The sequence below is a fragment of the Electrona antarctica genome, assembly GCF_951216825.1.
Source record: "Electrona antarctica genome assembly, chromosome: 3".
Taxonomy (NCBI): domain Eukaryota; kingdom Metazoa; phylum Chordata; class Actinopteri; order Myctophiformes; family Myctophidae; genus Electrona; species Electrona antarctica.
Window position 1 is genome coordinate 38,813,279 of NC_136808.1, and position 26,992 is coordinate 38,840,270.

Genomic DNA, 26,992 nt, shown 5'->3' on the forward strand with positions numbered 1-26,992 from the left:
GTTTTCTTGTAATCTCTCCTATGGTACCACATCAATACAGCATGGAATTGTGGACAAAATCGTATCCAACGACAACAAAATATTCAATGCTTGGGGTCTGCGAGGCTAATGCGGGTTGAAAACCACTGATCTAAACTAACACTGGCCGTGTTCAAGAGAGGGCAGCCGGTCCAGGCAGTCTATGTCACTGGCTGCACTATAGGCTGGAGCGGAGCCGGTCAGTGATGAACGGGAGGAGTAGGAGAATGGAGTAGCTACGTCCTCCCAGTGGGGGCTCCTCACAAGTAGATAGCCAGGGTACAATAGCAGTGATTAACGGCACAAAGGGGTAAAAATTGGGGCACAAATTGGGATAAAAAATAAATAGGGGTACAAATAATTGGCTACTCTAAATTTATTTAAAAAAAGAATAGTAATTGTCCATCAGCAACCAACCAAGTTGCACCTTGCTGTGTGCCACCTTATGTATCCCTGCAACTACATGTATATCATAAATCAGCTGGCTCAAATCTGTGAATTGGTTTGTCGCCAATGGCACACACAGCCTCACAAGAGATTAATGAGTTATTTTTGGTGCTCTCTTGTGTCGCTTATTGCTGCCTCCCTTTCAAATAGCAGTGGTGGAGCGAATGGTCGATGTTGTACTTTCCATACGGTCCATACGGCGTGCCATCTTCTCCGTGGGGGGTGGAGGATACAGGTGACATCCACAGACCTGGCGGCAGGCTTTGCGGAAATTCTCGGAGTGGAAGGCATAGAGGATGGGGTTGATGCAGGAGTTGCCGTAGGACAGGATGTGGGCCATGATGCGGAAGGCGAAGGAGGCGTCATTTAGGGGGAAGTTGCCAAACTCCACCCACATTGCAATGATGTGGTACGGCATCCAACATATGAGAAAGGCTGTCACCACCAGCAGCACCGTCTGGGCTGTCTGGAGTGAGAGAAGAGAAGAGAAGAGAAGAGAAGAGAAGAGAAGAGAAGAGAAGAGAAGAGAAGAGAAGAGAAGAGAAGAGAAGAGAAGAGAAGAGAAGAGAAGAGAAGAGAAGAGAAGAAATAATGAGAGGTGGATTTAATCCTCATTATCAATCCAGTTTCCTGATTGCAATCAACAAAGTTTGCCAGAGTAAAACTGCACCAACTTTAATTAAGTATGACAATTGATGGCATCATCCATGTGAATCTTGGTGTGGAAATTAACGTCAACAGAGTTACGGTTTAATGATAATTACCCAGCCATCATAATTATAATTTAACAAAAACAAACAACTCACTGAGAAATGAGAGGACCGTTTATGATATTAGACTTAAAACAAGGTTTTAAACTTTTATGTTAACCATGTACTCTTGGACTGTATCAGCAACAGCAAGGTAATTACCAGGCAGACAGTTGGAAGGTTAAGAGGGTTGGGGATTCTATATGATGTCAGCTTTATTATTTGGCGAGTCCGAACCTAGTATACAACAGCCCACAGGGGCCCACACAGGTTTAAGTCCCATCACAGTAAAAGAGCTAAGCACAGTAAAGTGGCCATCTACAAGACCAAGCCACACAAGGCATGTCTTTTACATGGTCAACACATTAATCCCAAACCTTGACTGTACCTGTATACATATACTGTATAGAAAGAAAGAATTTGATTAGATTTTTATTAAGGATCCCCATTAGCTGGTGCCATAGCAACCAGCTAGTCTTCCTGGGGTCCACATAAGAATAAACATACCGGTACAAACAAGTACAATTACAAATACAAAATTGTTAAAAAGTCAGTATTCAACACACAATAGTTTGGATAAAAGCAAATAGAAATTGCTGAAATTACGCGAGAGCGAAAAGAACCCCACAAAACCAAACCACAAAACACTTCAAATGGAATTTTAGCTGCTTTTTAAACGTTAATTTACTGTAAATGCAACAGATTTCGAGGCAGGTTATTCCAAAGTGACAATGATCTATAAATAAATGATCTCTTTAGAAAAGAGAGAATGTCACACTCTGTGCCCAGAACTAATTGCCACCGTCCTTATTTAACGGACTGCCTTGTGTTTGTTCAGTGCTTGATTGTCATCTTATGTTGTGTTCCGAACTTCTCTCCCTGCATGTTTTCCCTGTGAGGGAGTTATTACGCTGCCGTTTCCGCCCTGTGATGTGTATATCTAAGTTGTATTAGTTATTATTTTGTGAGTAAAGTTCCTGTGCAACTTCTCTTGCATGCCTTGGGTCCTATACTCAGTTTGTGCGTGACAGAGAAAGAGGAAAAAAAACACAAATATCCTGTACACTATAATTTATCAGCACTAAAGTGTGCATGATCTGAAAGTTCCATTATACAATCAAGTAAAAAAGTATGATCATAGTTACACTGTGTGCTCTGCAGTGGCTCCACACTATCCTGCACGTTGAGAGCATAAAGCCACTGTACCGCACTCGGCATCACACAGCATGGGAGAGAGACAGCACGTTGAGAGCATAAAGCCACTGCACCGCACTCGGCATCACACAGCATGGGAGAGAGAGAGCATAAAGCCACTGCACCGCACTCGGCATCACACAGCATGGGAGAGAGAGAGACACACATGCTCGCTATTTAAAGTCATAGCTGTGCAAAGCCTGATTGTCGTGAAAATAAGCGATTTACAAGCTCACTATGCCTCAATTTACAATTTATAATTTAGGCATTTACCAAAGCTCTTAATCCAGAGCGATTTACAGTAAGCAAGAACAACATAATATGTTGTTCTTTTTATGTAATTGAGATAATACCATATTATGGTATTATCTCAATTACATAAAAATAGTCATCAAGAATCATAAGCAAGTTTGTAAAACATTGCGTGTATCTTTTTTCGCTGATGGCATGAGATTGAACAGGCCATGAGAGTCATGAGAGTTATAACTCTGATAAAATGGCCACCGATCGGATTAAAACTTCTACCCACCCGAGGAGGATTGTAACATCCGTGGCTCTGGGGCGAGCACTTTATATTTTAAATCTGAACATGTATGTCGACGTTTACGTTGTAAATAGGAAAAGTGCGTAAAACAGGTTGAAGTTCCGCCATGACAGACCAGTGCAATGTGAACCATGGCTAAATCGTCGCATATACTTAATAATTAGTCAACTTTCCAACGGCGACTGAAAGATTGCGTTCCAGATGTCCTTCTGATGGATTTTTCTTGGTTGTCAATATTTCTATCATCCAAAAAATCGCTCTGAAAGTGATCCAAAGGATCGTACGCTATTATAACCCTATGGGGAAGACCATTTTCTTTACCCCAGGCTAAAACCTGATGTGACGTTTGTGGGCGTTCCTGTCTACCTTCGTGTCAGTGTATAATAGCAGATATTTTTATTTTGTATCTATTTTTATTTTGATTTATGGCATTTCTTAGATTTGATTGTTTGTTTGTTTTAAAATGTAGGAAAAGAAAATGGAATTTCTACTCGAGTCGATAAAAATTGGTCCGTGACCCACAAATGGGTACCGACACTGTTTGGGAAACAGTGATGTTGTATGTAGAGCATGACAGTAATAATCTTGTGGTTAGAGGTTCCATTTCCTTTGTAGCTCATTGGGCACTGATGTCACGGTCGATGGCTGATAGCTATTTGTAGCCCAGGTGGCTTTCTGTAATCAAATGATTGTCAAATGGCTCTTTAGTGAGGCTTATCTTATTGCATCTGTCCTATTGAGCCTTCATCAGGTGTGTCTCTAATTAAGACACAGCATTCTCTTGGCATATTTAACCACCCTTGGCAACCCTTGCCAGGGTGTATCAAATTGACTCTGTCCACACCGCAGAGTCTAGGCGTTTGGATCTTTGGATAAAGCTGTCCATGTATTAATTATTTTTCTAATTTACAGTAGCTACTGTCATAACCTTCAACACATCTTTCTGACAAATATGTGGGACTTGTTCATTTCTGTTATAAGTAAGTGTTTTTTTAATGTTTTGACACAATAGAAGGTGTGGACTTCCTTTTCTTCCAGCGTGTATATACAGACTGTTCTAATCAGATCCTTTGTGATGTTGTGTTAGTGTGAGACGTCTCATGGATGTGCAACAGTAAACTTTTTTTCTGAATTACATTAATCCAAACTTTATCTGAGACCTGTGTACATGGTTTCACACAGTACACACCTCTGTGTATTGAACCACACAGTTTACAGAGGTTGTAAATGCATCTTTTTTGAGAAAATGTCAACCTGCCTTGCTTGGTTCTGGTCCATTACGTGTTCTGACTGAGATGCGAGGGCTTAATGATATTCTGGGAAAGGTCATGGCATTTAGGATAGTGTACTCTTTTATCTTCAGAAGATGGCAAAACTTGAACTTGACGGCCCTGCAGCCTTTGTCAGGGCATGTGAGTGTGTCTGCTTTGTTTTGCAGTGTGCTGGTTCCGAGTTGGTGGTAAGGACTTCTTAAAGAAGGAAGAGACACGCTCTACGGAAGGCAGACTCCATTGGCACACCTGGGAGGCACGCACAACAACTGCACGCACACCAGGGGCGCAGATAGCATTTTATAACTGGGGGGGACATATTTGGGGGCTATCTGCGAGCACAAAGCGCGAAAAAGTTTGCGCATAATTACGCAGATTTTCCACGTTTTTTAGCGGATTTCACGGCAAAACACTGCCAAACACTGCCCCCCCCCCCCCCCAGGTTTTATGACGAATATTCACTGGTTGGTAAAGAATTGACGGGCTGTGAAACTTTTCACACTGTCCACCTGACGAACCAGATGTCCCTTCAATTCAGAGGAGTGTAAAGTGGAGGGGCATGGCTTTGGGATTAAGGTCAGATATGGTTCTCAGATTATAAACTCGAGAATGGCTTCCTTGTGGTTTTTCTGCAGCATGTAGTTCATTTTTAGAGGTTTCCAGAATTTAGTTGACTAGGGAGCACTGAGGCAGACAGCAATATTCAGGATATGTATGCTCTCTCTCTCTCTCTCTCTCTCTCTCTCTCTCTCTCTCCAATTCAACAGGCTTTATCGGCAAGTGTTGCCAAAGCACAATCACAAATATGACAAACAACATCATAACATAATATCAATGAAATTAAAAAATAAATTAAAATAAAATAAAGCAGGTGGTGCAGAAAATAAAACATTGCATAGGCTACTGTAAATTGTCTGTGTCTGCCCTTCTCTATTGCCAGACTATGATCACTCAGTCTGTACATTGTCAGTTAGTCTTTCTCAGGTTTTTATCAGTTACTGTGGTTAGGTAGTCTGCCACAGTATATTGTCTGTTTAAGGCCAAATATGTTTCTAGTTTGTGGTGTGATTATGTGAGTTCATTCAAATATGTGATGTATTTATCTTTTTCTTTAGTTATAATTTGGTTAGGTCTAATCTTCTGGGTGATAGTGTAGCTGCACTGAGGCTGTCCTAATTGGAATTTGGATTTGAATTGAACACTTGATGGCATAAAAAGCCCTTTTTGCCTTGTCTTTGAGTTGCCTTGTCTCTCTCTCTCTCTCTCTCTCTCACACATGCACAGACAATTTGGTATAGAGAAAGGTGGCCATCCTTTCCTCTCCCCCCTTCCTCTGCTCCTCCTCCTCGCTGCCACTTATATTGGCTCATGTGGCACAAACGTTATGCAAAGGTATATATATATATATATATATATATATATACAGGCGGCCTTTACTATGTTTCATTTGTCTCAATTGAAACAGGGGCCCTTGTTGATGCAAAACAAGCTCTCCCTAAATACCCGTTTTCGTACACTACGGACACAAGCTCCCCAAGAGGCACCCTCTCTGTCGCCCCCTCTCTCTCACCCCCTCTCTCTCACCCTCTCTCTCTCGCCCCCTCTCTCTCACCCCCTCTCTCTCACCCTCTCTCTCTCGCCCCCTCTCTCTCGCCCCCTCTCTCTCGCCCTGTCTCTCTTGTCAACTCGGTTACTTGCATGCTCTCTCCCATGCTGTTACTGTAAGTTAACTTACACCTATTTCCTGTTACTGTAATAACCTGGGTAAAATCTTAAAGGTGGACCGTGGACACATGCACATTAACGTTGTAGCTCTGAGGAAACTGAACAATGATAATCATTCATCACAAATGCTTTAATCAACTTTCTCAAACAACCTAGGCCTATTATAATCAACTTCCCGTTTAATTAAGGTGCCTTTGCATCATGCTGCCTGCATGCCAGTTATAATCAGTTATACCGGTAATTTCAAGACAAAGTTAAAAAAAAAAGATGCTTTTGTGTTTGCTTCTACTTGGCTGTGCTATATGGCTGCTGTTCATGCTTTGAAGTCCGATAAGACACATCACACATGCAGGCCAGTGATAAAAAAAAGAAGAAAAAAAAAGAAAATCATATTACGTCATGAACAGGGCCTCCGGAAGTTGTTGTAGGCGATATATATATATATATATATATATATATATATATATGGTTGTAATCAACGCAAGTTCATGAGTACAGATCGCACTCCACAGCCACTCACCGTCCACTACACCTGCCTCAGGGGTGGCGATATAGGGGAAGCAGGGAAAGCAGCCCTCTCCCGCCTGCGGCGGGAGAGGGCCCGGCGGCCGCTCCTACCGTAGTAGGAGTACTCTCTCTCTCTCTCTTTCTCTGGCTCTCTCTCCCATGAACAAACGCACGCTGTTAAGTTACCGTGACTAATAGTAACCAGTGTAAAATATAGTTCATAAAGGGAGACGCTATATTGTGAAGGGCCCTTCACAACGCCCGCCGGAAAGAGTGTGTTTAAACTGGGCTGCTTACTGGCTGGCTCGTCTGGCTGCACGTTAGTACAGACTACAGACATATTTGCCCCGGTGTTGCTGACTGTGAACCGTTTTAGCGCTGCAGACTACAGTCACCTGGTAAAGTTGAGTTTTGAAAATAATCAGAACCACAGAGACTCTTTCAAAAGAGCTGGGAATGGAGTAAAGGTGACAGGTGAGTGAAGTCGCATGCCAGTGAAAGACAACAACCATAATCATAAAGATGGACACATGCCCACGTTAACTTTACCACTTGAACTGAAAAATGAAGAGACTAATTAATCAACTTTCCCGAATCCCGAAGCTGTCCCGTTCATTGACCTACCTCTGACCTACCTCTACTTATCACAGCCTCTACTTATCACAGCCACTGTTGGAGGAGGTAAAGCAGAACACTGTTCTGCTTTACCTCCTCCAACATCCTCCTCTAGTTTCTCTCTCCATAGCTATTTAAGACCCACTGGGGGCCGTGAAGGAGCCATGACAACAGACCGCTCACAGAGCAACGATCATCGTCAGCACCTTAGACCTTTTTATTTATTTATTTTTTACTCGAGTTGTGACCCATAACAATTTGTCCGTGACCCACAAACGGGTCCCCTCCCACTGTTTGGGAACCACTGGTGCAGAGAGAGAGGAAACTGGGAGCAGAAGGTCTAGGGCCGGATTGGAAGTCCCTCAGTCAGGAGGTGGTCATGCTGTGATGCCGGCAGGTGAAATAAAAGGGAAACTTGTTTATTCCTTAAAGTCCGCTTGATGTTGAACTCTTGCATTGTTTTAACCACATCAACCCTAGCATCGCTATCCTGGGCAGATACAAGCTCACACGCAACTCCAGAGGTTGGAGATCTGCTATTATCGGCAATGAGATTTGTGGGGAAAACGTGTCTTGAGTGTACAGGGTTTGATGAGGTCAGATCAACATATGGAATGTCAGAACAATTCAGCTCCATATAGATAGATAGATAGATAGATAGATACTGATCCCGAAGGAATTTTGTTTTGTCCAACAGCTCCAGTGTAAAAACATACATACAGAATAAAAAGAGCATGATGAACATATAAAAGTACATTACATCATAGAAACAGTAGAAAAAGGCAATAGCAAATAGTTAAAAAGTACAGCACCAAACAAAAGCAAAGCAAAAACATCAACTGACCAACCCCCTCCCTCCTCGTCTCCCCCCCACGGCCCCCATTGATTCATTATATAGTCTAATGGCCCTTGGGATAAAGGAATTCTTAAGTCTATCTGTGCTGCATGTCTGGGATAGAAACCTGTTACTGAATTTGCTCTTCTGAGAGTAAAGTGCTGTGTGCAGTGGGTGACTGACATCGTCCAGGATGGCTAGTGTCTTGGCCAGAGTCCTCTTCTCTGCCATCACTGCCACAGAGTCAGGCTTGGTCCGTGTCACCTTGCCTGCTCGCTTAATCAGTCTGTCTAGTCTGGCTGTGGAGATCTAAGGGTGGCAGCGGGGGCAGTGTCTTGAGTGTACAGGTTTGATGAGGGCCCAGGTAGGGCCAGGGCTTACTGTTGAGAACTCTAGTTCTAGAGTTTGAATCGACAGGTATCAGTCAAAAGGGAGACATCGAAGAGGAAGGACGAGTGGGGTAGGATCAACATATGGAATGTCAGAACAGGTCAGCTCCATATGGAGATGTAAGGGTTTGAGGTTAGATGTAGAGTTGCTGGCCGGCTCCATATATGCAGATCTACTGTATGTGATGATCCAGTCTTATAGCTATCGTGATCTTCATATATGGAGACGACCATATGAGACATGGCGTGTCACGAGGCGTGATGGACTGATGGCCATATATGGTGGCGTGACGTGTGACGAGGCGTGATGTCACGAGGCGTGATGGACTGACAACCATATGAGACATGATGTCACGAGGCGTGATGGACTGACAACCATATGAGACGTGATGTCACGAGGCGTGATGGACTGACAACCATATGAGACGTGATGTCACGAGGCGTGATGGACTGACAACCATATGAGACGTGATGTCACGAGGCGTGATGGACTGACAACCATATGAGACGTGATGTCACGAGGCGTGATGGACTGACAACCATACAGTATGAGACGTGATGTCACGAGGCGTGATGGACTGACAACCATACAGTATGAGACGTGATGTCACGAGGCGTGATGGACTGACAACCATATGAGACGTGATGTCACGAGGCGTGATGGACTGACAACCATATGAGACGTGATGTCACGAGGCGTGATGGACTGACAACCATATGAGACGTGATGTCACGAGGCGTGATGGACTGACAACCATACAGTATGAGACGTGATGTCACGAGGCGTGATGGACTGACAACCATACAGTATATGGAGGCGTGACTGACTGATGGGTCGACGGATTTGCAGGTGTTCATTTGCAGGTGTTCATAGCATAGCATTACTTGTTACTTAGCAGAGCACGCAAGTACTGTAATCGGCGTGCGTGCGTGCGTGCGTGCGCGCGCGCGTATGTATGTATGTATGTATGTATGTATGTATGTATGTATGTATGTATGTATGTATGTATGTATGTATGTATGTATGTATGTATGTATGTATGTATGTATGTCGGGGTAAGATTGGTGGTCCCTTATTGGCTGATGGTGACGTAACTAAGGTACGTTTCAAGGTTGGTTTAAGGTCAATAATGGGTCTAAAGGATTTAGAAGAGCAATTAGGATTGAATTGCTTTGTTTGTGCATGCCAGAAACATCTTTACCAGTTGGAGTAAACAGGAGTAACTCCTTTTCTCTAAATGAAATGAATGAATATAATTAACCATTTTATAATGGTCAAATGTAAAGTCAATGTACCGGTATAAAGAATTTCCTGCTCGATGCTTGATGTTTCACACTGCAGTAGAAGTGCTGGAGGAGAGCGTTATTATGACAGCAAGCAAAAATAAATAAGCGTGTCAGCGTGTTCATTTCCATATCTGTGACATTTTCCATTTATTTTCCTTAGCCACAGTCGTGTGGACCTTCACAGGTCACGTGCATTATTGCTAAAATCATCCGTGGTTACGTTTGGTTGGGGCAACCGATGACAACTGGCCCCTGTTCGAATTTGACCTTTACCATAATTGTGACTTTGACCTTTAGTATTTTTGACCAAAATGTAATGGTCTCTTTGGTGCTGCCTAATAATTACTGTATACCCACCCAGACACTATGAAAATCTGCTCTTCCAATTTCGATTTTGATCCTGACCTTGATTTCACAACAAAGTTAATAACCTCTTTATGGCAGCCAACTAATCATTCCCACCAAGTTTGTGAAAGTATGTCATCCGTTCTCCAACTTCATTCAGATTTACACAGAACCATTACAATGTCCTGCATTACAATGTCCCCCTAATAAATAAAGGGGTTAATTACACAATTTATCAATTTGCTTCCCAAGCGGAGAACTGGGGTTCATCTGCTGTGGTTTGTAGCAAACTAAACTACCAAACTATTGCATCAACCATGTTTTGGTTGGTCTCTGTGTTTTGTTCATGTTTAACATGGGAAGTTGGTTCCTTTATAGCCTACTTCCATAAACCAGATGGACCTTGCCACTTGCAGTGATTATTTAGCTGCCATATAACGGTTCAGCCCACAGGGTTATAAAGGCTGGACTTTCTCAGAGGCGCACATTCCCAGCAGACCAACCAGGCTGTAATCTGGGGCAAATCCACTACAAACTCGGCACGTTGGTTGGATTGGATATGCGGTTGTCCAGAACTGACGATATGAGCGATATGCCCATCCATATTATACTGTATAGGCATGATAGGAGATCCCCATCATCCGGTTGTCCAGAACCGCTGATCTCTGCTACAAAAGTGGTATGTGGTGCTCAAGACACAATACAAACATGATGTGACCCTGAATGTGACCCTACTGGTAGCAGAGTGTGGTTGCACCGACAATTTCAAGCTTTAAGTCTTGCATAAGTACAGTATGATGATAATAATGATGTGTGATGGTCACAGGGACCCCAAAAAGTGTATATGGAATAAATAAATAATAAAGTCAGGCAATTACTATAATCTACTAACTACACAAGGGTGTCCAAACATTTTTCAGAGGGGGCCAAATTATAGAAAACATGAAAAGATGTGCAAGGTCTTTCTGTCTGTACCCAAGGGGTACTTTGATGATTGATGATATAGTAGTTATTATCATTATTAGTTATCATTATTGATGATATCATTATTAGTTATCATTATTGATGATATAGTAGTTAAGTAGAGCTACAGTACATCTCTCTCACATTTATGACTGAGGCCACATTATTAACTGCCAGGTAATTATTAACCTGCTTCACTGCCAGCATTTTTACTCATCTTTCGAGATCCACTGATTTTCTTTTTCAACGCAGATGAAAACAAAGGATGTCACGCTAGAGAAACAAGGCCTGGGCCGTGGCTCAGCGGTCCAGGCACCTTGGCTGGTAATCCAGTCTGGCAGTGTGCCGCGGGTTCGACTCCCGATCCCGACGGCCTTTACTGCATTTCACTTCCCCATCTCTCTCCCCATTTCCTGTCAGCCTACTGCAGGGCTATTCAACTGGCAGCCCAAATGCGGCCCGCGGACTGCCCCCTAGTGGCCCTTGGAATATTTGTTTTTAAGAGAGAAAGTTACAGGTATGATGTGTGCGATATATAAAGTGCTAGATTATCATAATGACAGTAATCCTAAATTATATTCTATCATATTCAAGGGCTTTTGGAGAGAAATTAGACAGACTCCTGCAGTGTGTGTGTGTGTGTGTGTGTGTGTGTGTGTGTGTGTGTGTGTGTGTGTGTGTGTTTGTATTTTCAGCTAGTGCTCGTTGACGCTCGTTCTGTCAAATAGGTCTATTCTAAGGTATAGCATATACTTGTATAGACATAATCACCCTGTGCTCATACTGTGCACAAATGTATTAGCCTACATCAGTGGTCCTCAACAGGCGGACCGCGGTCCACGACCGGACCGTGGCACACCTCTCTTGGATTTTTGGAGGTGAATAATGAATATTTGTCTCTACTCTGCACCCCAGTATTGGTTGGTTGGATGGGACCCGATTTGTATAAGCTTGGTTTGACTGTACTAAACAGCTGGCATAGTTGTTTCTAGGGGTGGGGCCCACGTGGCCCGCGACCCGCAATTTTATTTGCTACTGGACCATGGTAAAAAAATTATAATAAAAATAAAAACAAAACAATGGGCAGATAGTTGTTTTCACCAAAAACGCAATCTGGGAAAATAAATCAGATAGATAGATAATAGAAGCATTTTTATAAATCATTTAACGTTGTTGTGGATGGGCTGTATATATTTTTTATCACATGACTTCCTGGTGTAGTCTTCTATGGAAGTCATAGCATCATTCAAAGAGCGCCCTCTAGCGTAATCACTGAAAAATAGATGACGGAGAATAGGGATGTCAACAGTTAACCGGATAGCCGGTTAGCCAACCGTTATGAAATATCCGAATATGCTTATCGGCTTTACGGTTAATATGCATATTAATAATAAATGTGTGTTCCACATTTTCCTGATGGTGTTATTTGGCTATATGGGGAGATGTCATTATTCAAAACACATGCAGGGAGGTGCATGAGAGTAGAGAAGAGAACACTCATAGCGTTATATAAACTAGAGAGCGGACTGCCCCCGGGATTTGAGAACAGTGGCAGCGCAAATTCTGCTGTTCCACAAGTTCACAACGGTAGCTTTGCGGTTAGTCATTAGTCTAAACAAAAAGTTAGTGACAGCGAGACGGGATTAACACAACATGTCGAAACGTATCAATGAAGTGGAGACTTACTTAGTTGGCATTATTAAATCCATTGGCCAGGGCCTTGTGGAGAATTTACAGCAGGGGTATTCAACTAGATTAGGTCGGGGGCCACAACTGTAGAATGATTGTGTGTGGAGGGCCGCACAGCGTGCGTGCGAAGTGCGACTTTTTTTGGATTCTACAAATGCATTTTGTGTTCAAACACAAAATCTATGTAGGGATTGTAGGCTAATACATTTGTGCACAGTATGAGCACAACTATCCAGAGGGCAATTTCAAGTGTGGTAACTGTAACCACTGCTCCAACGTAATTAAGACAAAGAGCTTTGAGGATGTCTTCAGTCAGAATTAGACAAAGCCTCTAATCAGATTAGAGGCCAACTGCAACACTACTTTTGTTGTCTATAGATTAGAATGTGACTGTGGTTGCTTCTATATAGGACGAACTAAGCGCAGACTAAAAGATAGACAAGCAGAACAAAAGTATGCAATACGGACTGAAAACCCTGATTATCCCATGGTGGTACATTACAAAGAGGCTCATCATGCCAACCCAAGCTCTTTAAAAATCATTGCTATAGAAATCATCCCTAAAACTGTGAGAGGCGGTGATAGATTAAAGCAGTTGCTGCAGAGAGAAACGTTCTGGATTGTCACCCTGAAAGCTACGAACTTCCCTGGTCTAAATGACTACATTGATTTTTCCCCTTTTCTCTAAAGGTTTCCTCCTCCTCACACACTGTTCACAACCTTTTTCTGGTATTTGTTTTGGGGATTCTATCTTTTTATTTTATTTTTTGAGTGGTGCAAACCACTCCAACAACCAGCTTTGTCTGTACCCGTGTACCTGTACGTGTACCTGTGTACCTGTACGTGGTACCACGTACAGATGAGCATGGTTGCTATGGTTAGTGTGTGACGTCACTGCACCACTCAGTTCACACAGGTGTGATTTTTTATTTTTATTTATTGTATTTTCTTACAAAACCTCCCAGTCGTTTCTATACCCTTGTATCTGAAACAATATGGACCTAACTGTTATGATGTATAATGTGCGGACATTGATGTTCTAACATTTATTGTGCTGACATGTATTAGACTGACAGCGACACTGATTGCTGTCAAGTGTTTTCAATCATGATGGTCGCTATATAATGACGTCCTGCTGCATGTCATAACTATGGGACCCTGACGAAGGCTGAGTTCCGAAACGCGTTGGTTCTCCTTTTTTGTAATGTTCTTTGCCAAATAAAAAGGCTTTTCTTCACCTCACTGGAACAGAGTGCATTGGATCCTCTTCTTTATTGTAGTTAGCCTACTTTTAAAATAATATGAAATGAACTGAAGACTATATTGATTTGAATAAAAATATGTTTCCAAATGTTTGAAGTGTCTTTGTCAACATATATTGTTGTTTTCTCAATAGAGGATGCATTTCATATTTAATTTACCACTTGAATGAGTTACCCATAATGTTAACGGAGCAGAGGGGAGACGGCAGACTTTTAAGGGACGTCACTGCCTTTACGAGGCTACGAGCGCTGACTTTGAAGAGTGGAATTCTCAATATACATCCCGATCCCGATTGACTTTGTTATTCATGTCTATATTTTGAACATGTCACAGGCTTACTATGTATGTTCTACCTACCGCGGAGCTCCGACGGTGTGTTTTACAGCTGTCAACTTGTATAATTAACTTTGCTGAATAGTTGCATGGGAAAATAACCCAGCTAAATGGAGGAGTGACATCCTGACATTTTCAACTACCTAGTGAATTCTCCAGATGAGTATTTGCGAACGCAGTGAGCACTAACTATAGAAGCTGGCCTAAACTGTCTGTCTGTGTGTCTGTCTGTGTGTGTCTGTCATATTTGGAGCTGTATCACACACAAAACACACACACACACACACAGAGACACACACACACACACACACACACACACACACACACACACACTTAACTTAAAAAAACTTAACTTAAAAAAACAAAACTTAAAAACTTAAAAAGAAAAAACTTTAAAAAAATGTAAAGAAAATGTACACACGCACAAAAAAAAAAAAAAAACGTAACTTAAAAAAGTTATAAAAAATAAAAAACAGAACTAAAAAAAAACCTTAAAAAGTACGTCATTTATTCTAATTGTTGTTATTGCAATTTACGAGCTGCGTTCACTTCCCGCGTTCGCGCGTCTTACTTGTAATAATAGTCTTGCAAGATGCTGTTTAGATCATTTTCAACAAATACATACAGTAGCATATAAAACGAAATACAACAAATATATCTGGGTACTGAAAACCTCAAGGGATGCAACCGTGACATACCGTGTGACCACTTTGACTTGAGATTTACAATGCTAGCACTTTTCACAAACTGATGGAGTATATTATAGTACATTGTAGGATGTATATTGAGATGGCAGTTATGTGACATTGAAAAGGACAAATCAAACATATGGGACACTTTATTAGAACACAAAAAAAAACGCTATAGCCTCAGTAATGAACCAGTGAAATTAGGGTATTTTATGATGCCTCTCATAGGGATTGCATTGGCAGCTGTCTCATTTGGGGGCGTGAAATTTGTAGTCACCGTGTGTCTCTATAATACACATGCACACACACGCACACACATCATCAGGCGGTACACATTTGTGCACAGTATGAGCACAGGGTGATATATGTCTATACAAGTACAGTATATGCTATACTTTAGAATAGACCTACGGTATTTATTTGACAGAACGAGCGTCAACGAGCACTAGCTGAAAATATACACACACACACACACACACACACACACACACACACACACACACACACACACACACACACACACACACACACACTGCAGGAGTCTGTCTAATTTCTCTCCAAAAGCCCTTGAATATGATAGAATATAATTTAGGATTACTGTCATTATGATAATCTAGCACTTTATATATCGCTGTAACTTTCTCTCTGAAATTTATTCCAAGGGCCACTGCTGTACACTCAAGACACTGCCCCCGCTGCCACCCTTAGATCTCCATATATGGAGCTGACCTGTTCTGACATTCCATACATTGATCTGACCTCATCAAACCCTGTAGTGTACACTCAAGACATGCTCCACATGACGCCAGTCCAGAATTCATTCCATGCTGATCTGACCCCCCTCCCCCCCATGCCAAAGCACCAGAGCTCGCCCAGCAGTCTGCCGTCACCCAGGCGGATGCGTGCACGCAAACTCGCCCTTTAGGGCTATACATATAGGTTATATGCTCTAAAGAGAATGAAAAGGTCTCCCCCCATGCAACAGCACATGCTATTCATCCCACCTGGGCCTTCCCCCCTTCTTCCAGGAGAAAGTCTCTAGGTTGAATTTCCACAGATCATTTAAGTCCCAGACCCGGTAGCCACCAAATATGTACAGCTCTCTATTAGAGATAAAGGCTGAATGACCCCGCGTCCTGCATGGAAGAAGCTGTGCTGAAGGCTGCAAGGCATGTTCAGACAGAAGTTGGTCTCTGTGTCAAACACTCTCATGTTGTTGCAGTAGGTATACTTATACTCCCAGCCCCCAAATACAAACATCTTTGTCCCGATGATGGTGGCGGAGTTACTTGATGAAACAGCTGGTGGAGTGCCTCTAGTGTTCATTAAAGTCCAGACCATGTTGGTGGTGTGCATTTTGTAGGTCCATAGGCCTAAAAGATTGACATCCTCCATGGATGTACATGACCAGGGCCGGATCTACCATATGGGCACTTTGGGCACGTTCCCAGGGGCCCTTGGGCACCAGGGGGCCCTAAAAAAAAGATTTTTAATTTTTTTTAGCTCCACAAAAGAATTCCCCACTAATCAGAATGATCTAAAACAACCACCCACTAATAAATAAATAAAATCACACCTGTGTGAAGTGAGGGGCGCTCTTAACATCTTACAACATCGAGGAGCCAATAAGAGACCACTATTTTTTTCGACGACTCAAACTTAATACATACAGGTATGTTTTTGTGTAACCTCTATTAATCTAACTCTAATATATTAAAGTCTAATGTAATGATGATGTAAAACAAACGGTGTCAAAACAAACATTAAATTATCTTTATTGTTAATGGCATTTAATGTTTGTGTTAGGGACAAGATGACGTGAATTTTCTCTTCATTGTCAATGGCGTTTTTAAAACAAACATTGAACTAAACACAAACATTAAACCTGTATATAGGAGGGGCTAGCGCCCCTCAAAAAGAAGCAACAATGCACTAGACTGGCTGTTCAAGGTGGGTGGGCCTACTGGGCTGTGTGAGGTCAGGTGGAGAGGTGATAAAAGACGTGATGTCTACCATCCAGCATTTCTTTGTTTTCATTCTGCATGCATAGCGTCAGGTGGCTCGACAAAAAAGGTAAAAACAACCATTTGCTGGGGATGCCCATGTGCTTACTATGTGGGTCAAATGAAAATAATGTGCTTGTTACTGCCTGACTCTGGGGTCGGAGTAGGCGGCCGGGAATAGGCAAATAAACAGCATAAAACCGAGCCAAAATGCCCCACTGTCCAGATTTTGCGCACGCGCACAAAGATTTGCACGTGCATGTGTAGAGTGTCCTTCCAGATTCAGTGCCCAGGGACCCTCAGAGGTGTTAATCCGGCCCTGTACATGACCTTCCCAAAGACACATGCTGAGTGGCGGTACCTCACCTTGGTAACAGTTCCAGAAACCTTGGCCTTGAACCATCTGTGGGTGTCGACATCAAGGCATAAAGCATGTTGCAGTGCTTCTACATTTTCCTCTTACTTCCAGTTGTAACCGGGGAGTCGGGGACAATTTCCTCTCCTCCAAAAACGTACACATTGTGCTCCACTATGACAGCAGCATGGAATGAACTCTTTGGAATTCCATTCAGATGTACAGTACTGCCTGACCAAGCATCTCACACACACCTTCAATCAATGTTTGTCTTCAAGGGAAGTTTCTTCATACAGGACTGTTTGTTGCTAAATTATGGAATTACTGGAAGCAATGGACAATGGAAGACTCGTCTGAGGATGACCTAATTCCATTGTCCAAGGTGCGTATAGTCCAACAAGCAACCAGACTGTAGTAATTGCCCGACTTTATTCTGTATAAGATTTTTGTGACATCGTGTGGGTCAATACAACATCATCATACTGTATTTTGTGAGCTGCTCGGGGGAAAATTGCAACCACACTTGCCATTCTCCAGAATTCCAGTTTATTGTTGTGGTTGCAGTATAGGCAACCAAACTATAGTAATTGCCCGACTTTATTCCATATAAACCTTTTGACGTCATGTGGGTCAATTCATCATCATCATATATCATCATACTGTACAACCACACTTTTGCCAGAATTACACTATTGTTCTAGGCCCACAAACTTTTATGCCAGCTATAAAGGATTTTTTTGTAACCTTTTTTGTTCATTGAGTTCAATGGACGTTTTTTGTAACCTTTTCTGTAACCCCCAAAGTAAAATTTCTGTCCCTTTTCTGATTGGACAATATCAATCAGACAGGAGTGACATCACAATAAGGAAGAATTAATCAAGAACAGAACTTTCTAGTATAAACCTATAAACCCATGAATTACAATGTGCAAATGGCTTTCCCACAAACAAATACATGAAGAATTCAAGACGGAATTCATTTCCCAGCGGATTGCTTGTGGCTCGTGATTTCCCAGAATTGCATATTTCTATTTTATTTATTCCGTCTAAACTTTTTAGGGTCCCTGTGACGTCATGTGGATCAATACATCACTGAGATCACAAAACTGTTTAACTGAAGTTTGGGCCTTTGGGGACATATTTCAATAGTCACTGGCACTTAGCCAGGGTATATTTTGCTTTATTTGATGAGTAGACAGACTGGAAACCACAGTCAGAGCGACTGACAACCATCAATTCATGTCTCACATGTCCCGTGAGACATGAATTGATGGTTGTCGGATTTAAATTATGCTCTTCATCACTGACAAGCAGCAACTGTCAGAGCTACCGGGCACCCCCACCCCAATCCCCTTTTTCCCTTCCAGCCCCACTAGTGTCGTGAGTAGTGAGTACGATGACAATTTGCAATTTTGGTCGGTTCAAACCAATCGAGTGTAACACTATGAATTACCTATGATCTTTGCATAGCTGAGGCCTTCTTTGAAAGGGGTTCTGATTGCTATTGAATTCATAAAGTGCAAATATTCATAGCTAGGCGCACGTGTAAACAAGCCAGATATTCTCTACTCTGACCTCTTTATATGCTTCACCCAGGTCCCCTTTATAAGTGACACACCTGTGCTGTATTTCTGATGAGGTAGGCATGTGTTGCCTGTGCCTATATGAATAAAAAGTACCCGAAGGACACAACTCTTCTAGGCTGTCCTGGTAAATAAACTACTGAGACTGTTAGGGTTTCTTTCTTTTCTTTTCTTTATTTCATAATTTTGTCCTATTCATCGTACAATAAAGAAATCCTTATTTCCATAAATGGTGACTTTCTTCTCCCACCTTAAGTCAGCTGTGTAGTCATTGGCAACAGGGTTGCCTATCTATAAAAAACATTAAGAGGAGAAAGGCAGCAGAACGCCCTGGGGTGGTTGAGGGATCAAGTCCCATTCCCAATAAACATAAATCTGTTTTCAGCACAAAGACCAATCTGCTCTGAGGAACGCGTCAGGCGTTCTCAATAAATAAGAATGTGTATCTGAGCGAGTCTTGCATTCCTTATTGGAGTGCCTCTTTTTCCACTTCGGGGCACTTTATATTCTTATTATTTGGTCAGTGAGAACAAATGTTTGGCTGATCTAGGGCGTCTAGTGCACTTTTGGACACAGTGGCTTGGCTTTGACCATGGCTTGGCTTTGACCTTGGCTATGTCCCTGCTAACATGCCATAAATGTTCCAAGGTCCAAACTATTTGATAGTAGGCCTACTTGATCAAAGCAACTGATGTGGCCGTGAAACACTAATATGTCAAATAGGCTTCTGCCAAAATGCACAACTGAACAGCTAAAAATATATTGTTGCTGTTGGGCAGAAACCTCTTATTTTCATATTTTAACTTTTTCAGTTTTTCATAAATGCCCTGTTTCATTATACTACAGTACAGTGTCATGTTTTCCCTTCCTAGAAATATAGTTGAAAAGAAAGTACAAAATCTGTCTTTGAAATGAAGTAGAGTAAAAGTCCATCACTGCCACCCACAACCCCATAACCTCTTACATTCACATTCTCTCTGAATAAACAGACTTGTCATGACTCATGAATCCCCGATTACGTTCGAGTAGATTTATGATGTCTGCTCTGCTCTGCTCTGCTCACATGTTTCATTAGAAGAACATAATGGCTGAATGTGTGAAAAGCAACAAAGACACTTAGGCTGTGTTCACGCTGCGGACAAAACCCTTTCAAATGCAATATTTGACTGTTCTGTTGTTTTGGAGTGCTCCAATTGTGTATTCATGCCCTGCATTCATTTTTTTGGCAACATTGGTTGCTGTGGTAACAACATACATAGGTGTGTCTACAGCATGTAAGCTAAATACGCCATTTGGCTTTATTTTGTGTTTCATCCTTGGCAACTTTCGAAATATCGACGGGTGCATCGGAGAAGCCCATTGACTGTTAGAACGGGACTACTGCACTCTGTCTTCTTCACTTGCAAAACTTAAAACATTGAATTGAATTGAGTTCAGTTGTGTGTGTGTGTGTGTGTGTGTGTGTGTGTGTGTGTGTGTGTGTGTGTGTGTGTGTGTGTGTGTGTGTGTGTGTGCGTGCGTGCGTGCGTGCGTGCGTGCGTGCGTGCGTGCGTGCGTGCGTGCGTGCGTGCGTGCGTGCGTGCGTGCGTGCGTGCGTGCATGTGTTTTGCTGTTCACACTTTCCAGACAGACAAGAGAAGGTATCCGGAGAACTCACCAGTTTACCAACTCGCCGCAATTTAGTGCATTTTAGTTTTACTTCACCTTCATTTAAATTGCATTGAATTGAGAGAGAGAGAGAGAGAGAGAGAAGAGAGAGAGAGAGAGAGAGAGAGAGAGAGAGAGAGAGAGAGAGGATAGTTGTTTAGAGTTAACACTAGAGAAAGTAGGAATGCTAAAAGTTTAAACACCAAAGTACCAAAACAATGTAATTCATTGGTAACAATTTCTGAAATGGTAGGCCTACTTATCATTGGTATTCACATACTCACCTTTTATCATCATCTAGCTGACCATCTAATTGCACAAAGTGCAAAGTGATCAAAATAATTTGATCACTTTGGAAATGAACTGAATCTGTGAGTTTGACATACTACACTGATGAAGACAGCATGTTAGCATAACGATGAAGACATTGATGAAGAATTTTCGCCGTGGCGACTTGGTAAACTGGCGAGTTCTCCGGTATCCCAAGAGAGAAGGTGGGGACATTTTGAGGAACACAATACAGAGGACATACCTTTCTTTTTGAGCGCTCTGATTTCTTGGACATTTTCTTCAACTTCTTATGAAGATGGAACAACACCTGGAAGCAGAATAAAAAACATCTTTGTGAGACAGATACACACACTTAACCTCTCTGGTACATGTTGGGTACTACTACTACTGGTTATTTATTTTATGTATGTCTTTATGTCCATTAGACTTAAAGACTTAGAACTGGCTGTATATAATATGATATCATGAAGCATATCTCACACACGCACACACGCACGCATGCACGCACGCACACACGCACACACGCACGTTTGCAGGCACGCACACACGCACGCACGCACGCACGTTTGCAGGCACACACACACGCACGTTTGCATGCACGCACGCATGCATGCACGCACGCACGCACGCACACACACACGCACACGCACACACGCACACACACACACTTTCTGTGGATTATATCAATACTGAACAGACTTAAAAAGTGCTTGTGACTAAATTACTAGCCTATTAAATACATAGGGAGACAGGTTCCTTTTTTCTGCCAACACCATGTGATGAACACATTGCTATAAATCATATATTTTATTAACTGTAACTATACAGCTATAAATTAATGAATGTTGTTTGCCTCAGTGAATGGCACCATATATCTATTATACAATTGAAAAGGTGTGCCCAAAACGCTGTTCCCAGGAACAGAACAAAAGGCACCAGCTACTACGTCACTGACACACTGCAACACACACTGCAACAACCCACTAAACACACTAACATGTCACAGACTTACCCTCCGTGTCGACCCTCCGCTATCTCCTCATGTCGCACAGCACGCCCACACTCAACATCACCCGCGTAAAAATTGTCATTGCACTGCCACTAAAGCCGCCTCCCGTCCAGACTCACAAACAATATCACTATCAATAACAAACACAAACACGCCACAAGCACCGACACCCCCGCCTAATTTGTTGCCAGGTCTATGAAAACAAGCCCAGAACAAATGCCATTCAACACGCTACTTACAACTCGCTTACAATTCGCGGACCTGGCAACACTGCATCCTGTTTTCCCATTGGCTACGGTTGCTACAACACGCATTTGCACTGCATGCTGGGAGCAACACAGCTTAATGTAGGGGTCACCGATTGCTGTGCTACATCCCCCTCATGTTCTCACCACCCCGTTCGGCTACACCACACACACTAACCTACACAATTCTCCACATGCAACACCGGGCCCTTATTGGCTAGCCCCCTCACATGGCGATCCCCACGCAGCAAAACACAGGCCAGCCAGCCACACACACACACCCACACACACACAACGGCCACGTTCGGAAATATCGCACTGAGCGCACTGTGCAAATGCAATGCAAACTAATAGGCGAGTGTGCTTCGGTGCGGTATTTCCCAACGCGCCCATCTCATCGACACAACGCGCGCAGTCGGATGCCAAGCTCTTCCGCGCATTATTCCTTTCCCAGTCTCACCACACCACGGACTCATTGTAACCTCGCATCAGTGTCACTGCAGACACGTAATCACACTGTGGAGGATTTGTGACTGAGTGACTGTGTGTGTGTGTGTGTGTGTGTGTGTGTGTGTGTGTGTGTGGTTTGATTTCAGCATGTTTTACACTGCACAGTTGCGCAGTGCACACCATGGGACAAATCGCCTTTTCACCCCCTGCCACTGTGCCCACAAACGCATGTACAAGAGGAAAACAATCTAAACATTATATACTAACGTCAGCATCGGGCAGATTAACACACACAAGCATTATTAGTTGAGTTTTCTTATTGAAGTGCCTCTGAATTGGAACTGTGCGTTTATGTCAGTCAGCGATGCGATCCGTTGTTATTCAGCCACCAGCAGCACCATACGCACGGACTGGAGAGAGGCGACGTGTTTCTCTCCCTTCGGCTCATGTAGCCCTCATTGTAACTACAAATATTGTTCCCGAAGAAACAATGTGGGGTCACTGCAATCCAAAAGATTGTAGGCCTACTATAATGCAGTCAAGGTCCCCACAAAAATATACTACAGTATGTTCTGCTCCATTCTCAACATCTTTTGGTTTCCAAAAACAGTAACTTATTGTAAGTAAACAAAAACAGTAAAAAGCAGTTTCATGTGTGCTTATTTTAATTTAATTTAATTTGCTTTGATGTGCAAATAAAATACAACAAATAATAATAATACCCATCCGTTAATACATGTGAAGGGCACAATACTGGGTTTAAAAACACAGCTGAAACATGAAGTGGAGTCTGTCAAATCTCGCAATTTCCTTCTTCCCATTGCGCTGCAACGCAACTAGGATGAGCCGCCCGAAGGGCGGCGAAATTCTAGTCATCATACAATTTTAAAGAAACTAAATAAATAAATAAACTAGGCTTATCAGGCACAAAAAAGAGTGAAAGAGGAGTGTTTGCCTGCTGTTATTGGATGAACAGCAGGCAAGTGGAAACATAAAATGCATATAACTGGCATTTTCAGAATGATAAATAGCATGATTAAATATGAAAATTAATTAAAATTAACACTGGGAATAACAATACCCACACATGCAAGCATGCGCGCGCACGCTCGCACGCACGCACACGCACGCACACACGAACTTAGTGTTTATATATGTAAAGTGGAAATGACCATCCACCAAGGTCTTTTCATAGCTTAACCCATGCATGACACTTTGGTTGGGAGAAATAGCCTGGATATTTAACCTCCATGTGTTTAACTTAATACCAGACTTTGGAGCCCAAAGAAAGCAATAATGATGTGTCAGCGTTGTCGTGCGTTAACAGCCTATGGAAAGGTAAAGGTTCAAAGTGCTTTACGCACGGGGCGCATTGCGACGAGCGCATGAACGCCCTTTGGTCGTGACTCCTGCGTCCCGTGCAATTATTAATGCTTTAAACTAAAAGAGACTTATTTCAACAGTTGTCAGATTAACTAAATGTCGCTATGAAAAAGCGTTCACATTGTCAAGGTCAAGATAAACTTTAGCATACTTTACTTTAGAGTAGACGGTCAAATCGAGCCAGCAGTAGACAGGCTAATGTCCTAATCATCAAAACACGCCAATAAACACATTTAAACTTAAACAAGAAACATAATTGCGTCTTGTGTCATTTTCTAGGCAAATATATCAGCAAGGACATATATTCGTATAAAATCATTTTTAACAGATTAGCAGCATTATCTGCGACCTAGCTCTGGTCCATATGCTCTAATGCCTTTGCAAAGGCAAAAAATACAAAGGTATTATAGGTAGACCTACTGTATATAGACCAGAGCTATCTGCGACCGATGAAAGCATCGGCAAGGTCGGCATGAGGATTGTGTGTGTTTGGTTTTGTCTTACCTTTGAGTAGCAGCATATGATTAAAACCAAAGGTAACAGATAGCCTATGATCAAAATTGTCACTTTATATATTTGTTTTGAAGGTCCAGACCACTTTTCCCAACAAAATGTACTGTTTGGAGCTGCGGGGTGGTTGGTTAAAACGTGGTGCTGTGCCACTGGAACAGCAAAAATTAAAGAAAGTGCCCAGATGACGCAGACGCCGACCAGGGCATTCCTCCTACTGCGGATGCTAGGGGACTTTTTGGAAAGGACCACCGCGATGTATCTGTCCACAGACGTGGCCACGAGTGTGAAGATGCTCACAAGCATGCTCACCATGGCGAAATAGTGGGCAAATTTACACAACAAGGCTCCAAATATCCACTCGGGTAACGAATAAATAGTTGCATGAAAGGGAACACAAAATAGAAGGAACGACAGGTCCGCTATGCTGAGGTTTAGGATGAAGATATTTGTAGTACTTCGGGCGCGCGTTCCCGACTTAAACTTCCCGATGACAACCATTACCAAAATGTTTCCAGCTACACCCAGCAGAAATATTAGTCCAAAAATAATAGGAACTATCACAGCCTCTGGACCAGCAGAATCCCCCTCCGCGCCGGGATCTGTCTGATTTATATCCAGTATTTCTGACCAGACAACCGTGTGGTTGCTCCATTGCAGCATGTCTCCTCGCCAGCGACGGGTGATACCGGTGTTACATCGAAATTGGTGACCAATTGAATTCCCAGACGGCAGACTCTGACTCCAGAGGTTGTTCGCAGACAGTTTGGCTCATGCAGTGCTTTTGATTTTGTGTAGACATATAGTTTCCTTTTTTGAATCCAATGGTCGTTCACTTTATTCCATGCTGGCAATTGCTCCGAGTTTCCCAAACAGTGGGTCCACACACATTTGTAGACTCGCAGACATATTTGATGTCCCTTTATTTTTTGTTTCCCACATTTTGATTTTGAATTATAATTTTTTCAAAACATAAACATAAACATTCCCCAAGGAGCAAAAACAATCATTAATTAAAAACAAAATGTATTTTTTTTAATTTCAGGAAGAAATAATAGGCTAATTATAGGCATTACAGGGTTTGATGAGGTCAGATCAACATATGAATGTCACTACCGGTCAGCTCCATATGGGCCTTAATTCTCTGGCCTGTTGAGAACTAGTTTTCGCTGGCTGCCGGGCGCAGCTGCACTAATAACTTTGGGGCAGGCCCTTCTAGAGGTTAAATGGACAGGTATCAGTCAAAAGGGAGACATCGAAGGGGAAGGATCAACATATGGAATGTCAGAACAGGTCAGCTCCATATATGGAGATCTAAGGGTTTGAGGTCAGATAGAGTTGCTGGCCAATATTGATGACATCAGGGATGGGCTTAATATTGATGACCTCAGGGATCTCTATCAGGGATCTCCATCCCTGATGATGTCATGTGATGTCACGAGGCATGACATATAGTAAATATAAATATATAATAATAATAATAATTATTATTATTATTATTATTATTATTATTATTATTATTATTATTATTATTATTGTTATTGTTATTGTTATTGTTATTATTATTATTTGAAAATTTGCAAAGTGTGGTTGCCGCAGTCGCTTACATAGGCCCCTCCATAATTTGAAAACTTCTATAACGTTTGAATAGTTTGTTTTCTGCCCCTTCAATGGAACTCATGTCTTTATAAACGATTGTAAAACATAGATTGGGTACGTAACCAACAACAGCCAATTAGCTACTACAAACGTTATGCAAAGCTCGGCCAATCACAGCGGAAGTTAGATTACTCCGGAATAGTCTGTTTGTAAAACATAGATTGGTTACATAACCAACAACAGCCAATTAGCTGCTACAAACGTTATGCAAAGCTCGGCCAATCACAACGGAAGTTCGATTCGATTATTCGATTACTCGATTCGATTATTCGATTACTCCGGAGGAAAAAGAAAGTGTTACAATAACAATAGTGTGGTTGTGAAAATGGGTGATCTACAAGCTCACGAGGCGTGAGCGTTGTGAGCTTGTAGATCTGCTATTTTCCCTTTGGGTCCGGGGCAAACATCACATTTTTGGGCGGCGGTGGCTCAGGGGTAGAGTGCCTGGATGGTAACTGTTGGTTGCCAGTTCGAACCCGGGCTCCCCCAGAGTTACTGTCGAAGTGTCCTTGAGCAAGACACTGAACCCCTAATTGCTCCCAATGTGCTAGTTGGTGCCTTGCATGGTTTCCGCTGCCATCGGTGTGTGAATGGGTGAATGTAATGCACAATCTCTGTAAAGCGCCTTGGATAAAGGTACTATATAAATGCACCATTTACCATTTAATTTCTCTTTTGGGTCATGGCTCACAGGCTAAAAAGTTTGGCAACCACTGCTCTATAGGAGCACAATTAACTAAAAGGTTTAATTTATTCTTGTATTTTATTTATTTTACTTAAGGGACTTCAGCAACCGATCCTGAGACCTTGTCTGGGAATTAGAAAAATTAGAGATGACAGGTAATTTTTTTTTTAGATTGCTTTATAAACATGCAGGAGCCAGGGACAGCCAGCCCTAAGCCTGATACAAAGTACAATGATGCATTCTAACTTGAGGATGCCCAGTGGGCCAGTAATAAACTAAGCGCAGAGTGGTAGACCTTGTCAAGCAGTTT

The 26,992-nt window shown here is 42.3% G+C and overlaps 1 protein-coding gene across 1 annotated transcript; it reads right to left on the reverse strand.

Annotated features, from left to right (window-relative positions):
- Nucleotides 1-607: 607 nt before the first annotated feature.
- galr1b (galanin receptor 1b) lies at nt 608-25,001 on the reverse strand (the record flags this gene model as incomplete). Its single annotated transcript, XM_079496328.1, has 3 exons — nt 608-931; nt 20,983-21,048; nt 24,333-25,001. The coding sequence occupies 3 exons, from the start codon at nt 24,999-25,001 to the stop codon at nt 608-610; spliced, it is 1,059 nt and encodes a 352-aa protein (XP_079352454.1).
- Between the last annotated feature and the right edge of the window lie 1,991 nt (nt 25,002-26,992).